Below are 13,328 nucleotides of genomic sequence, written 5' to 3'. Positions count from 1 at the left end.
ATTGTGTAATCCTCATTTTCAAGCTGCTTTGCAATGGTTTAATAGTCAATCAAGACCAATAAATGTGTAACACCCCAATAATTCTCCCTTTTTCCAAACCACTTAATTTAAATAAAATAGTGAAGAACCATTGGCATGTTACCGCCACGTGTTAAAACGTTAAGGCTTTATCAAAGTATTGCAGCAAAAATCCAACTTAAATCTTAAAATAATATAATTTAGAAAACCAATAAGTCAAAGCTTACAAATTGGAACCATAAAGGCCCTTATTAAACCAAACTAATATTTAAAATCCCAAAACATAATTGAAATAGTAAAACATAGATAAGTTCAACACAAAGAACGAATACTCTCAATCACACCAATCCCTTGACAACGAGTATGTCAAATCCCCGAACCTCACATCATCAAGCTAACATGTGCAATACTGTTCCCCAATAATACAAGTGTAATAATTGGATCATCACAGTGTCATTGAAAGGCGAAGGCCATAACAAAAAAAAAACACACACAAAAGCACACAATCAGCAAAGCTGAGTACATACAAGCTACAACGTACAAAACCTAACATGCTCAATTAATTAAAGTAAATAAACATACAAAACGAATTCATTAATCAAGACTCCACACTTAAACAATTTAATTGACTCAACATACTTAGTAACCAGTTCCAAACACTTGACTCTTAATATTTAGTTTGATTAATTTAATTTGGAGTAAGCAATAGATGAGGTTGTCCAACCCACCAAATCATTTTGGTCCCAAATGACCATTTAAAATAAAAGTTTAGCGCAATGCAAGAATGGGCGCGACTCCATTCTCACAAAGTTAGTCTAGGATCCCATTTAACTTTCATTATAAAATAAAAATGTAAATACCAAAAGAGAAGAGGACACGTTGATCAAACAAGCCTCGAAAAGCCACGGGCTACCACCGTGTACCCCAACCCATAATTGTCAATACTCTAGAAGTGCACACTTTCCAGAGTTTTATTGCTCATCCTTGTTTCACTTTTCGTGATTACAATTTTAATTAATAGCCGACTCATTCAAGTAGACCATACATAACAATCATACATCAATTCACTTTTAATCTTATTTAGGACAATGGTGATCACATCACAAATTGACCTTTAATTCCTTTAAACTTTCAAATTATCCAAAATTGTTGAACATAGTCAATCCACCTGGCCATTTCGGCTTAATCCACTTTTACTCAACATACTAACAAGTCATGCTTGAGTAATGAATAAAATAATAATAACCTTGTGGAATAATTAATAAATTTATTCCACTTAAACCATTCAACTCCAATCCTTCAATAATCCAAATGTAGTTAATAAACCAATCCAATAAAAATATGCTTGTACCAATATTCCATACAAACAATTAATCCAATATAATTCAACATACTTGCATCCATAATTCCATACAAACATAATCAATTCACCAAAACATGTCTCATAAACATAAGCACATGAATTAATTAAATGTATAACCAAACAATTTCCATCCAAGTGTTCTCTAAACATGAAACTAAGTTCTTTCTTTTTGGTACCTAAACATGATACTACTTACAACGAAGTAGACATGTACGTACCTCGTATAAACAATCCTTTGTGCCACTTTTAATCACTTAAAAGTCTCTTAGGGAATAATCACTTCCTAGAAAACAACCAATAACAATAAATTAATACTCAACCAAATTTCCAGCAAATTAAATTTACTTTAGACTACTTAAAAAAAATCTTAAAATTATTTTAAAACCCCTAATTAAACTCCTTTTAAATGGGTAATCACACCCTTTCATTAAAATCACAATTATACTACTTTAAATAAAATTCCAACATTTTAAACTAATCAAAAACCCTTTAAAACTCAAGGATAAAATTTAAAGCATAAAAAAAAACTTCGTTAAAAATCAAAAACTGCCCAAAAATCATATTTAGAGGCTGAATTTGGCCACGAGAGGGTGGTGCTCACTAACAAAGGTAGTGAGTCTTTCTTAAAACATTGTTTCTACATGGAAAACACTACTTTTTTTTTTTATCAAAATCGGATGAGTTCAGAACCTAATCGGGATTAAAACGGGATTAATATTAACAAATGGAAATCTAAGAATTAAAACACGAATTTACGTGTTCAAAATAATCTGGGATTAAGTTAAACTAATCAGTAGTTATAATCACCAAAATTTCAAACATCATTACTATAAAAGCCCTAAATCAATTGTTCGTAAAAACCCTAAAATCGTGATTTTCAATAATTAAAAACCCTAGGTTATAAAATTTACAAAATCTGAAAATTATGACATTTATAAAATCTGAAATTATAAAGTTTAATCATCAAAATACAATTTGATACTAATTAAATTAATTTCAAACAATAAAATCAAAACCCATAAATCAATTATTATAATTACACAAATTAATAAAACAAAGGAGAAAATAAGACTAACCTTTTGTGTGGGGAAAATTTTGGGGATGTATGTGGTATTTATAGGGGAGAGAGTTGTAGGGTAAGTAGGAGTATTGGGCCTCATAAAATTAATGGGCCAATTAGGTAAATAAAATGGACTAGGCTTTGTTTGTATGGCATAGATTGTAGAATGAAAGCTCATAAAATAATTTGTACTAAAATAATTTTCGACCCAAATTAATAATTTGAAACTTTTTAAAATAAAATCCGGAAAAATACAAATAAATATTATAAATAAAATAAATTTTCATTTATAAAATATTTAAAAATACGGGGGATTACAAAATGTCAATAATATTCCACAATGTCAACCTTCTTTCCTTTTTCCTCAAAGTAGCTCGTCATCTCAACAATCTCTTAGTAATATGCCGGGTTTTCCCATTTCTGAACATTTTACTTAGAACATGAATCAATCACCGGGAGGTTTTGGTGGTAGCAATGCAACTCCAATAGATGAGAGTGATGATGAACATGTGGAACAATTAGTGGGGGCGCAACATCTAGAAGACATTAACGATGTTGATGTCGAAATTGTTTCCGAACAAAATGTCAACACCACCGGGCAAAGGAAAAACCAATCATGGAGCATAGCTGAAGACAAAGCACTTGTATCAGCCTACATAAACGAAGGGGGTGACGTAGTGAGAGGAACCAAGACAAAGAGAAGTGGGTTATGGGTTGACATCTATAACCGTAACGAACGTTCTAAAATAGAAAAGCCCGATGAAATAAAGGCAAGAAACATTAAATCTATGCAAAATCGATGGGATCATATCAATTTACATTGTAGTAAATGGGTAATGGATATGGGTATCATTATCGAACCAAGGGTAGTGGTGAGTCCGAGCAAAATTTGGAGAAATTTGCTCACAAAGATTATTACGCAACTAATAACAAGATGTTTTGTTTATTGCACTGTTTTGAGGAATTGAGAAAATATCCGAAATGGGATCCATCTTTGGCCAAAGATCAATCAAATATGAATGTAATTTCTATGTATTAATATGAACTTTGGGTCAACCGAAAGTGGGGGGAAGCGGTAAAAGATCACAACCTAATTCACCATCTGAGGTTGGAGGAAGAGGTAAAAGACCCGCTGGCATAAAACAGACAAAGATGAAAGGTAAAGCATCTACTACTTCATCTTCAAGTATAAATCTTGAAGCGTTAAACGCAAATTTTAACGAAGTTAGTGATAAGTTGAATGATTTGGGTGGGCAACTTCTGGATCAGTTGAAGGAAAGAGATGAACTTAAAAAAGCACAAGTTGAAGAAAAGAAAAGGCAAAAGGACGAGGCCATGAAGTTTAGAATGTCAGAAAGGTTAATGCAAAAGCCCGTTCCTGATGAAATTGAATTAGAAATGTATAATGTCCACATATCCTTATCATAAATCTTATCTTCTGACTAACCTTATCCCATTTTCTATCTATAAAATTCATAAAATTACTCCCAATAACATTACATCTATTAATATCAACCTTATATTCCCTTTAGCATTTTTTTTTAAAAAAAAACCCAAAACCTTCTATTTCAAATATCGTTTGGTAATAAACAAATATGAATTTCGATTCAAACTCTTCAAGTTCTTCTTCTTCGTCTTCAAGTTCAACTGATGAAATCTATGATCAAATGGTCATGAATTTTATCAACGAGAGTCATCGATTACAAGTAATGCAAAATGCAGTACTTGTAGCTGTAAACAATTCAATACGGCAAAATGAACAAAAACGTCAAAGAAAACGAAGAATAACTGTGCCGAGAAATCGTGAAGCAGCTCACGACAATTTAGTTTCAGATTACTTTAGTGACCAACCAGTATACGATGAAACCACATTTCGAAGGAGGTTTCGTATGCGAAGACCCCTTTTCCTTTGCATTGTCAACACATTAAGTGCAACTAACCGTTACTTCCAACAACACCCAGATGCTACCATGCGTCTTGGTGCTTCACCCCTTCATAAATGCACAGCAGCCATACGTATGTTAGCTTATGGTTGTTCTGCTGATCAAGTAGATGAGTATCTAAAGTTCGGTGAAAGCACTGCTAGAGAATGTCTTGCACAGTTTGTCGACGGAGTAATTGCTCAATTTGCAACTGAGTACCTTCGCAAGCCAACATTGGAAGATATCCAACGCCTCCTTAGAGAAAGGGAGGATAGAGGTTTCCTGGCATGTTGGGCAGCATTGATTGCATGCATTGGGTCTAAAAAAATTGTCCAGCTGGATGAAAAGGAATGTATCAAGGAAGATCTAAAACGACGACTGTTATTTTAGAAGCGATTGCTTCCAGGGATTTATGGATTTGGCACGCCTTCTTTGGGACGCCTGGATCTTGCAACGACATTAATGTAATTCAACGTTCTCCGGTGTTTGATGATATAATAAATAATCGTGCTCCACAAGTTTTGTTCACTGTTAACGGAAATAATTACAACAAAGGATATTATCTCACAGATGGGATTTATCCAAAATGGTCGACATTCATAGACGCTATTGCAGCCCACAAACCTTAAAGGATAAATTGTTCACTACACGTCAAGAGAGTGCTAAAAAGGATGTTGAGCGTGCATTTGGTGTGTTACAAGCTCGGTTTGCAATAATTAGGAAGCCTGCTTTGGCATGGAGTGTAGAGTTGATGTGGAAAATCATGATGACTTGCATCATCATCCACAACATGATAGTTGAAGACGAGCGTGATACGTATTTAAACTATAAAGATCCACTTGAATTTGCCCAAGAACAGTATGAAATTATGCCAGGGTCGTCCTCAACCAGAAATGCAACAACATTTACCGTAACGCCTGGGCAGTATGATCCTTATAATTTTAGTAGATTGATAGCTTCAAGAGGGGAGATTCGCGATAGACAAGTTTATGAGGCATTAAAGAACGACTTGGTTGAGCATTTATGGGCAAGGTCAGGGAGTTCGGTTGAAATTTAACATTTTAATAATTTTAAATTATGTGTGTTATTTTCGTTGCTTATTTTCATCCGTTTATTTCATATTTTTAATTTATGTCTTTTAATTCATGTATTTCGTATTTTACTAATTTTTTAAATTAATGTGAAATTGTATTAGTTGACGTATTTTTGTTCGATTAATAATAATAATAATAATAATAATAATAAACATATTTTACAAACTTAAATAATAATTAGGTGTGTAAATAGGAGAGAGAATATATGGTGGGGTATATGTAAATAGGAGAGAGTAAATGGGAAAGGATACTTATTGGTGTTGGAAATATTTAAGAAAGAGGATAAGTAAAAGGATGGAGATAGTGGGAAGTGATGTAGAAGAAAGAGAGTGTAATGTGTCAAGTGGAGGAAAGGAGAGAGAAATTGGGAAAGGATTGTAGCTTCCTCTTGAATGCTGGTGCTCTAATAGGCAGGTAGCAATTCAAAAATTAAAAAATTTTAAAAAAATTTGAATTAGTAAATTACTTAACTATCCTTTCTTCTCTCTCCTCTTTCTTCCTATTCATTAAAGGTAAAATTGTCTTTTGCCTTTCAATTTTATCCCCAAACCTTATACATGTCCCCTTGTAATAGAAATAGAGAGATAAGCTCCTATTTTATCCCTATCTCTTCTACATGGGATAGCTTGTATTCTCTCAACCAAACAAGTGATAATGAGATATGAGGGATTTTAAATATTTATCCCATTAATAATCCCCACAAACAAAAAGGTTGTAAGCGTTTGTGTAAGGGAAAATTGGAGGTTATAATTGAAAATAAATATATACCCTTTATGAAAAGAAAAGAAAATAAAGGAAAAGAACAAAGTTAGTAAGGATATATAAGTAACTTTATTACTTTCTCTACTTGTATCCTTAACTTATATCAAATGATAACACTTTATTTTATTCCCACCCATAATTATTTTCTTATCCACATATCTTATCCATATCTCTCATACCAAATGCCTCCGAAAAAAATGTACTCCCTTCGTATTTTAAATAAGTGTTACATTTTAACCGACACATAGTTTTAGGTAATTTAATTGACTTAAATAAAATAAGAGATAAGTGGGGTAGTTGGATTATTTATAATTTGTAAAAGAAAGGGGTAAAAACAAGTTTATCTCTGAGATAAATTTGTGAATATATCTCCACTCACAACCTAATCATTTTCTTTTATTTTTTTAAATGATAAAAGTAAAGTGGCATAAAAATCAATACATAAAGTTGTGAGAGGAGATAAAATGGAATGTTAATCTCTGAGATTAACCTGGGCTCACTCGAAAGAAAGATAGTGCGGTTAATAATTTATTGAAAAATAATGAATGTGAGAGGAAAGAAATAATAATAAAAAAATATTGGGTTTGTGTAGGGACCATGAGAGGAGAGATATATAATATTAAAATGTGTATAATTTCTAAAAAAGAAAATGTAATACTTAATAAAACACGACCGCGTTTGGTAAGTTTAACACTTATAAAAACATGGAAGGAGTAGTGTTTATTTAGGGGCATGAGGATTAAAAAGGGATGGAATAGTAGAATTTGTTATATACACCCGCATGTACTGTACACCCAACTAACCTAATGTTAGTTTTTGTTCTTCATTTGATGATAAAATGAAAAACAATCATCAAAATGAGAACAAATACCCATGGGTGTACGGTATGGTGCACCCGAGTGTGTATAACATCCTCTCATGGAATAGGAATAGGAATAAAACAGGCCCTTATCCCTTTATTTCTATAAACAAGGAGTGGTAAAAGGGGAAGGGATATGAAGTGTGTTTAAAAAGACCAACTTATGCTTAAGAGCATAAAAAATGGTAAGGGTACTGTAATCCCCCGTATTTTTAAATATTTTATAAATGATATTTTATTTTATTTATAATATTTAATTGTATTTTTCCGGAATTTTATTTCAAGTTTCAAATTATTTTTGGGTTGATAAACGATTTTATTACAAAAAAAATTTTATGAACCATCATTCTACAATTTATGTCCAAACAAACAAAGCCTAGTTCATTTTATTTCTTAATTGACCCATTATTTTATGAGCCCAATCTTCCTACTTACCCTACAACTCTCTCTCCTATAAATACTTCATAAATCCCCAAATTTTTCCCACATAAAAAGGTTAGTCTTATTTTCTTTTTCCCTTATTTTATTTTTATTTTTATTTTTTCTTTTCTTTTTTTCTTTTCTTTTTTTTCCCTTTCTTTCTTTCCCCTTATTTCTCCTTACGTGAGAAAGTCTCACACTGCTACCGCTGCTACTGTTCACCACCGGCGCTGCTTGCTGTCGCCGCCGCCCACCTGACGCCGGCCACCAGTCAACCGACGACCTACCAGCCCGCCAGCAGCACCACCCTCGTGGCTGCTCCTTTCTCTCTTCCCTTTGGTTTTCTTATTTTGCTAAAATTATTAATTTTGGTTTATGTTTTGATTTTATAGTATAAATTTTATATTTTTAGTATCAAAATCATGTTTTTGATGTTTTGAACTTATAATTTCAGATTTATAGTTGTGTTATTTATTTTCAAATTTTATAATTTATAAACCTAGGGTTTCAATTTAATTTAATTGGGATTTTAGGGTTCCTATGAAATTAGGGCTTTTGTTCCTATTGAATTTCTATTGATTAATGGAGCATAAAAACATGTTTTTAAGGAAGTTTTAATGAGTTTTAAATCAGGTTGTATTGCTGTAAATTTGATATTTGGGTATTGATTGAGATCTCATTGTTTGGTTTAGGAGAGGACTTTATTGAAGGTGATTTCTAGTTAGTAAAGTGGTATACCAACTTGCTTACTCAAGGTACGTACGGGTTACGAAACCTTGCCTTTAGAAGCATGATTAGGGATGTATCGAGAACTTAGTATCATGTATAGTGAAGACTGGGCTTAATTGTTTGGTTATACATTGTGATTTCCGTATATTGTGTATGAGACATGTTTGAGATATAAGTATATGACTACGGTTGTGGGTGATGTATAAGTAATTTTCTTATCAATTGGATATGTTATGATTAATTAAAGGTTATGAATTCTTGGTTGTCTATAAGTGGAATTAATTTTGATAATTGTTCCATGAGGTTAATTTTTAATACTCTTTCATGAATTAATTATGATTTGAGTAGAGGGAGTTTATTAAAGTCTTATATGACGAGGTTAAGGTTTTGGGGTGCTTTATGCACTCAAGGTGTTTATACATCGAGGTAGTTAAAGGAATCAATAATAAATATTGCTCGTCACTAATAAATCAAGAATGAATTGGAAACTTGGTTTACTTGATTGAATTGATATTGGATTGATTGTATTGTTTTGCATATGAGTCATCACCAAGTCTAAACTTGTAAATTATGTAAAGTGCAAGATAGATGAGCAATAAAACTCTGAATTTGTGCACATCTAGAGTAATGACAATCAGGGGTTGTGGTACACGAGGCATTAGCCGTGCACTTTTCTAGAGGTCGTCTGATCTACGAGTCTCTTGTTTCAAATACTTTTCAAAAACTAGGAGTTAGATGAGATCTCATACTAGCTACGGTCACGGAGTCGCGCTCGTGGTCGTTGGATGTTTTATTGATGTTTCCAAAAGGAGGCATGGGGTTTTTTTTTATTGATGTTCCAAATGGAGCATGGGATGGACAACCTTGTCTATTGCTTGATCCAATGAATAAAATGAAATGATTTAACTACTATTAACTAGTGAAGTATCAGTAAAACTGACAGTTGAGTCTATAGTTTAATGATGCGTGATGATTGATTATTAGTAGCATGATAGGGAATTCTTATTATATTCCGCGGATGTATGTACTCAGCTTTGTTGATTGCGTGCTTTTGGGTGTCTTTCTTTGGTCATGGCCTACGCCTTTCATTGACCCTGTGACGATCCAATTTTTGCACTTGTAATATTGGGGAGCAGATTAATCACAGGTTCTTACACATGCAGCATTCGCATCTAGGTGGTGGGATTTTGAGCGGAATGTTGGTTGCTTTTCACAATTTATTTTGCTACTTACTTTTGAATTGGTTTAAACTCGGTTTCATTTTGTACTACTTTTACTAGTTTGGGTTTTGAATAAGGGCCTTAATGGTTTCAAGTTGTAAGACTTAATTTGGTTTTGTTTATTGGTTTTGAAACTAATTTATAACTGAATTAGTTTTTCCGCTGCTAATTTCCGATATAGCCTTAATGTTTGAACACGTGGCGGTAGCACTGATATGTCCAATTTATATAATGTTTTACCCCCGTCCCATGGTCATAATTAGTGGTGTTTTTGGCTCTTTAGAGCCACTTTTATTACTAATTTGTGTTTTCTAGTGTTTTTGCAGTTTTGCTTGAGTTTTGTAGGAAATTGCACATTTGGAGCGTTTTTCGGGTTTTTCACGAAGCAACTACGAGCATTAGGAGGACACGACCGTCTTTGAAGCCCAGGACCGGTTAGAGCCGGTGATTAAGGGCTCGGTATGTGATACCGGGGCATATGGATCGAGTATTCAAGACCCGAAGGGGAAATCCGGATTGGGCCGAAGAATCGAGCCCAATCGAAGTCCAAGCCTCGAAGAAGAAGCCGGGCCCGATCGGGCAAGCTTGCGGCCGATCGGGCGGGCGCGCACAAAGGAGCAGCACCAAGAAGGCGCGCCCGATCGGGTGAGCGTAAGCTCGATCGGGCGCGGCGCGTCAGGAAGGGCGAAAGAAAAAAAGGCGGGCCCGATCGGGCGGCCCTTCGCCCGATCGGGCGCGTGTTTTTAGAGGACCTGATTGTCGAGATTGTTAGTTTTCAATTAGGATGTGTTTTAGGGATGTTTAAGTACAATTTTTGGACATAATTTTGATTACCTTCTCTTTTTAGATTTTCTCTCTCTACTTAGAATATTTTTCTCTCTCTAAAATTCTCTTTAACTTTGTTCTTAACTCCATTCCTCAATCCAGATTTCTTTTGGTAACAATTTCTTCTATTTTAATTTTAGTTATTTTCTTTAATCCTTTCATTAGGTCTTGCTTTATTGTTTTGATTAGTTTAAATTTAATTATGTTTGAGTAGTTTCATTTCTAGGGTTTATGGGGATCTAATAAATAATATGAAGGGGTAATTTGTGATTGTTGATTATCAATGCTTGATTGATTTCCTATTGATTGATTTAATGCTATGCAATTAGGTTTGGCCAGATTTAATTGTATGAGTTTAGCAATATTAATTCGAGATTCGACAGATGAGAATTGATGTTTAGGCTTAGTTTCAATAGGCAGACTAATTTATAAATGGTTAAGTCGAGATTCGAGAGATGAGATTTAATACCGGTAAATTAACTCTGTGATTATAATACGTAGCGAAAGCCCTTTATAATCTGATTAATTGATGCTTGATGATTGCTTATTATGATTTGCCCTGGAATATTGTTTATTAGTGAACCTATGCCCTAGGTTTTTCCTTCATTCATTTATACCCTTTTTATTCCCTTCCTACTCTTACCTTTTAGTATTTAATTACCCTTTTTACAACAATTTGTTACTTGATAATTTAGATTGCACTTAATTAGTTAGGAGTAAATTGACTTGTTTTCCTGTGGTTCAACCCTTCTTCCCTATCTGCATAGTTAGTGGATTTAGGTTTTATTTTTGATTGGGTGAATACGGCTTGAGCCTGTCAAATTTTGGCTCCGTTGTCGGGGAAACGGTCTTATTTTTATTTTCTGATTATTTTTGTAGTCTAGATTATCCCCTCTTGTCTTAGAGAACGTTAGTTCTTTGAGGCAATTCTCATATTTGTCTTTTAGTTCCTTGTTTATGCTCAGGTGTTTCAGATCAGGTTACATTCCATTCGATCCTGAGATCGAGCGCTCGTTTCATAGGCAGAGGAACCTTTATAGAAAAATTCTGGCGGGTTCTAAGGAAGACAACAATCGAAGAGACCCTCCCTCTGATTCTAGCGACGCAGAAATTCCTTCAGATTCAGAATCAGAGATGACGGCCCAAAAGAAGCTTAGTGACTACTCGCAGCCGAAGCTCACAGATTTCCCGCACCTTACTCCCACTCCGGCTCTTGATGGAGTTCAATTTGAGATCAAGCCCCAATTTATCACTATGATAGAGAGGAAGAAATTTAGTGGAGCTAAGGGTGAAGATCCTAATCTTCACATTGCAGATTTCTGCCAGTATTGTAACACCATTAGACAAGCCGGGGTCACGCAGGACCAAATCAGGGAGATTCTTTTTCCCTTTTCATTATGTGGCAAAGCTAAATTATGGTTTAATGGTTTGAATAGAACTGCACTTGGTATTACTGACTAGGAAACTCTTGCTTTGAATTTCTATAATAAATATTATCCTTCAGAGAGAACAGCGGTACTAAGGAGTGCTATTCAGAACTTCGCTCAAGAGGCCGATGAAACGCTATATGAGGCTTGGGAGAGGTTCAAGGACCTACAGAGAGAATGCCCCCACCATAATCTAGCACAGTGGAAATTGATCCAAGCTTTCTACAATGGACTTGGAAATTCATTTAGATCGGTTCTAGATTCTGCAGCTAGTGGGAGATTCATGAATTTAAATGTGGACGATGCAGGACAGGTTATTGAAGATATGGAAATACACAATTCCCAATACGGGAATCCAAGAAGGTTTGCAAATAAAGGAAAACATAATGTCGATTCCGTATCCTTTTTGCAAGCTCAATTAACGTCTATTTGTCAAAAATTAGATAACCTTACTACTACTCCTAACTCTGTAGCTAATGTTTCTGCTGTTGCTAACATTGAAGCTTTTTGTGAAAATTGTGGAATTGTAGGGCATTGGGAGCAAGATTGTAGGAGTTCCATGGAACAAGTTAATGCCTTCCAAACCTATAGGCAGAATAACCCATATTCCAACTCTTATAATCCTGGTTACCGGAACCATCCTTATCTCTCTTACCGAAGTACCAATGTACAAAACCCTCCACCTTCACAACAACCACAACAGCAACCTCCACCACAGCAGAAATATTACCATCCTAATTCTGGCTAGAAAAACCAAGCACAACCCTCATCATCTTCTGACCCTGCTATGATAGAAATTAGAGCAATGCTTACCAACATGCAAAAGCATATGGAGAGTAGGGATGCACAAATTGATTCAATTTTAGCTCATAATAAAATCATGGATAATCTAATTGCGTAACTTTCATCTACCCTACAAACCCGTCAGCAGGGAGCTCTACCATCGCAACCAATCCATCCCACAGATCATGCCAATGCAATCACTCTAAGGAGTGGTTCACATTATGATGGACCTCCCATGCCAAAGGAAGATGGACCTGTACCTGATCTAGATTCCTCTATACCAAACACTAATCCTGCTAACCCTGCAGGCCTACAAAAAGATACTAACCCTTCTAATGTTTCTTTGCAGGGTAAATCTCAGGATAAGGGAGGAGATGTGCAGAGCCCGATTATCAAACTACCGTTCCCTAATAGACAATTGAAGAGTAAGTTTGATAAACAATTTGGTAAGTTATTATAGGTTGTGAAAAACCTGGAGGTAACAGTTCCTTTCACAGATTTAATCTCTCAGGTTCCTGCATATGCTAAATTTATGAAAGACATTCTGACTAGGAAAAGGGCCTTTAATGAGGTAGAAACTGTAGCTTTTACAGAGGAGTGTAGCGCTTTATTGCAAAATAAATCCCCTCCTAAATTAAAGGATCCCGACAGTTTTTCTATCCCTTGTGATATAGGGAATGTTTTTATTGATAAAGCTTTGTGTGATTTGGGTGCCAGTGTCAGCGTTATGCCATCGTCTGTCTGTGCTAAACTTAATATGGGAGAATTAAAAGTTACTAATATCACTTTGCAAATGGCGGATCGTTCTGTAAAATACCCCCTAGGTATTTTAGAGGATGTCCCTGT

The 13,328-nt window shown here is 34.7% G+C and overlaps 2 protein-coding genes and 1 non-coding gene across 3 annotated transcripts; 2 read left to right on the top strand and 1 right to left on the bottom strand.

Moving 5' to 3' along the window:
- The first annotated feature begins 4,036 nt into the window (after positions 1-4,036).
- On the top strand, positions 4,037-4,753 carry LOC145588615 (uncharacterized). The gene has a single exon (XM_081645240.1). It carries the CDS (start codon positions 4,037-4,039, stop codon positions 4,751-4,753), a length of 717 nt encoding a protein of 238 aa, XP_081501366.1.
- A 196-nt stretch (positions 4,754-4,949) lies between these two features.
- Positions 4,950-5,420, top strand: LOC145588614 (uncharacterized). The gene has a single exon (XM_081645239.1). It carries the CDS (start codon positions 4,950-4,952, stop codon positions 5,418-5,420), a length of 471 nt encoding a protein of 156 aa, XP_081501365.1.
- A 6,367-nt stretch (positions 5,421-11,787) lies between these two features.
- On the bottom strand, positions 11,788-11,894 carry LOC145590411 (small nucleolar RNA R71). The gene has a single exon (XR_014102015.1). It is a non-coding gene; the product is annotated as a small nucleolar RNA R71 (small nucleolar RNA).
- Positions 11,895-13,328: the final 1,434 nt, after the last annotated feature.

Source organism: Chenopodium album, chromosome 17 (assembly GCF_948465745.1).
Source record: "Chenopodium album chromosome 17, dcCheAlbu1.1, whole genome shotgun sequence".
Classification (NCBI taxonomy): Eukaryota; Viridiplantae; Streptophyta; class Magnoliopsida; order Caryophyllales; family Amaranthaceae; genus Chenopodium; species Chenopodium album.
Note: the sequence above shows the minus strand (reverse complement) of the source record. Positions and strands in the feature narration are given on the sequence as shown.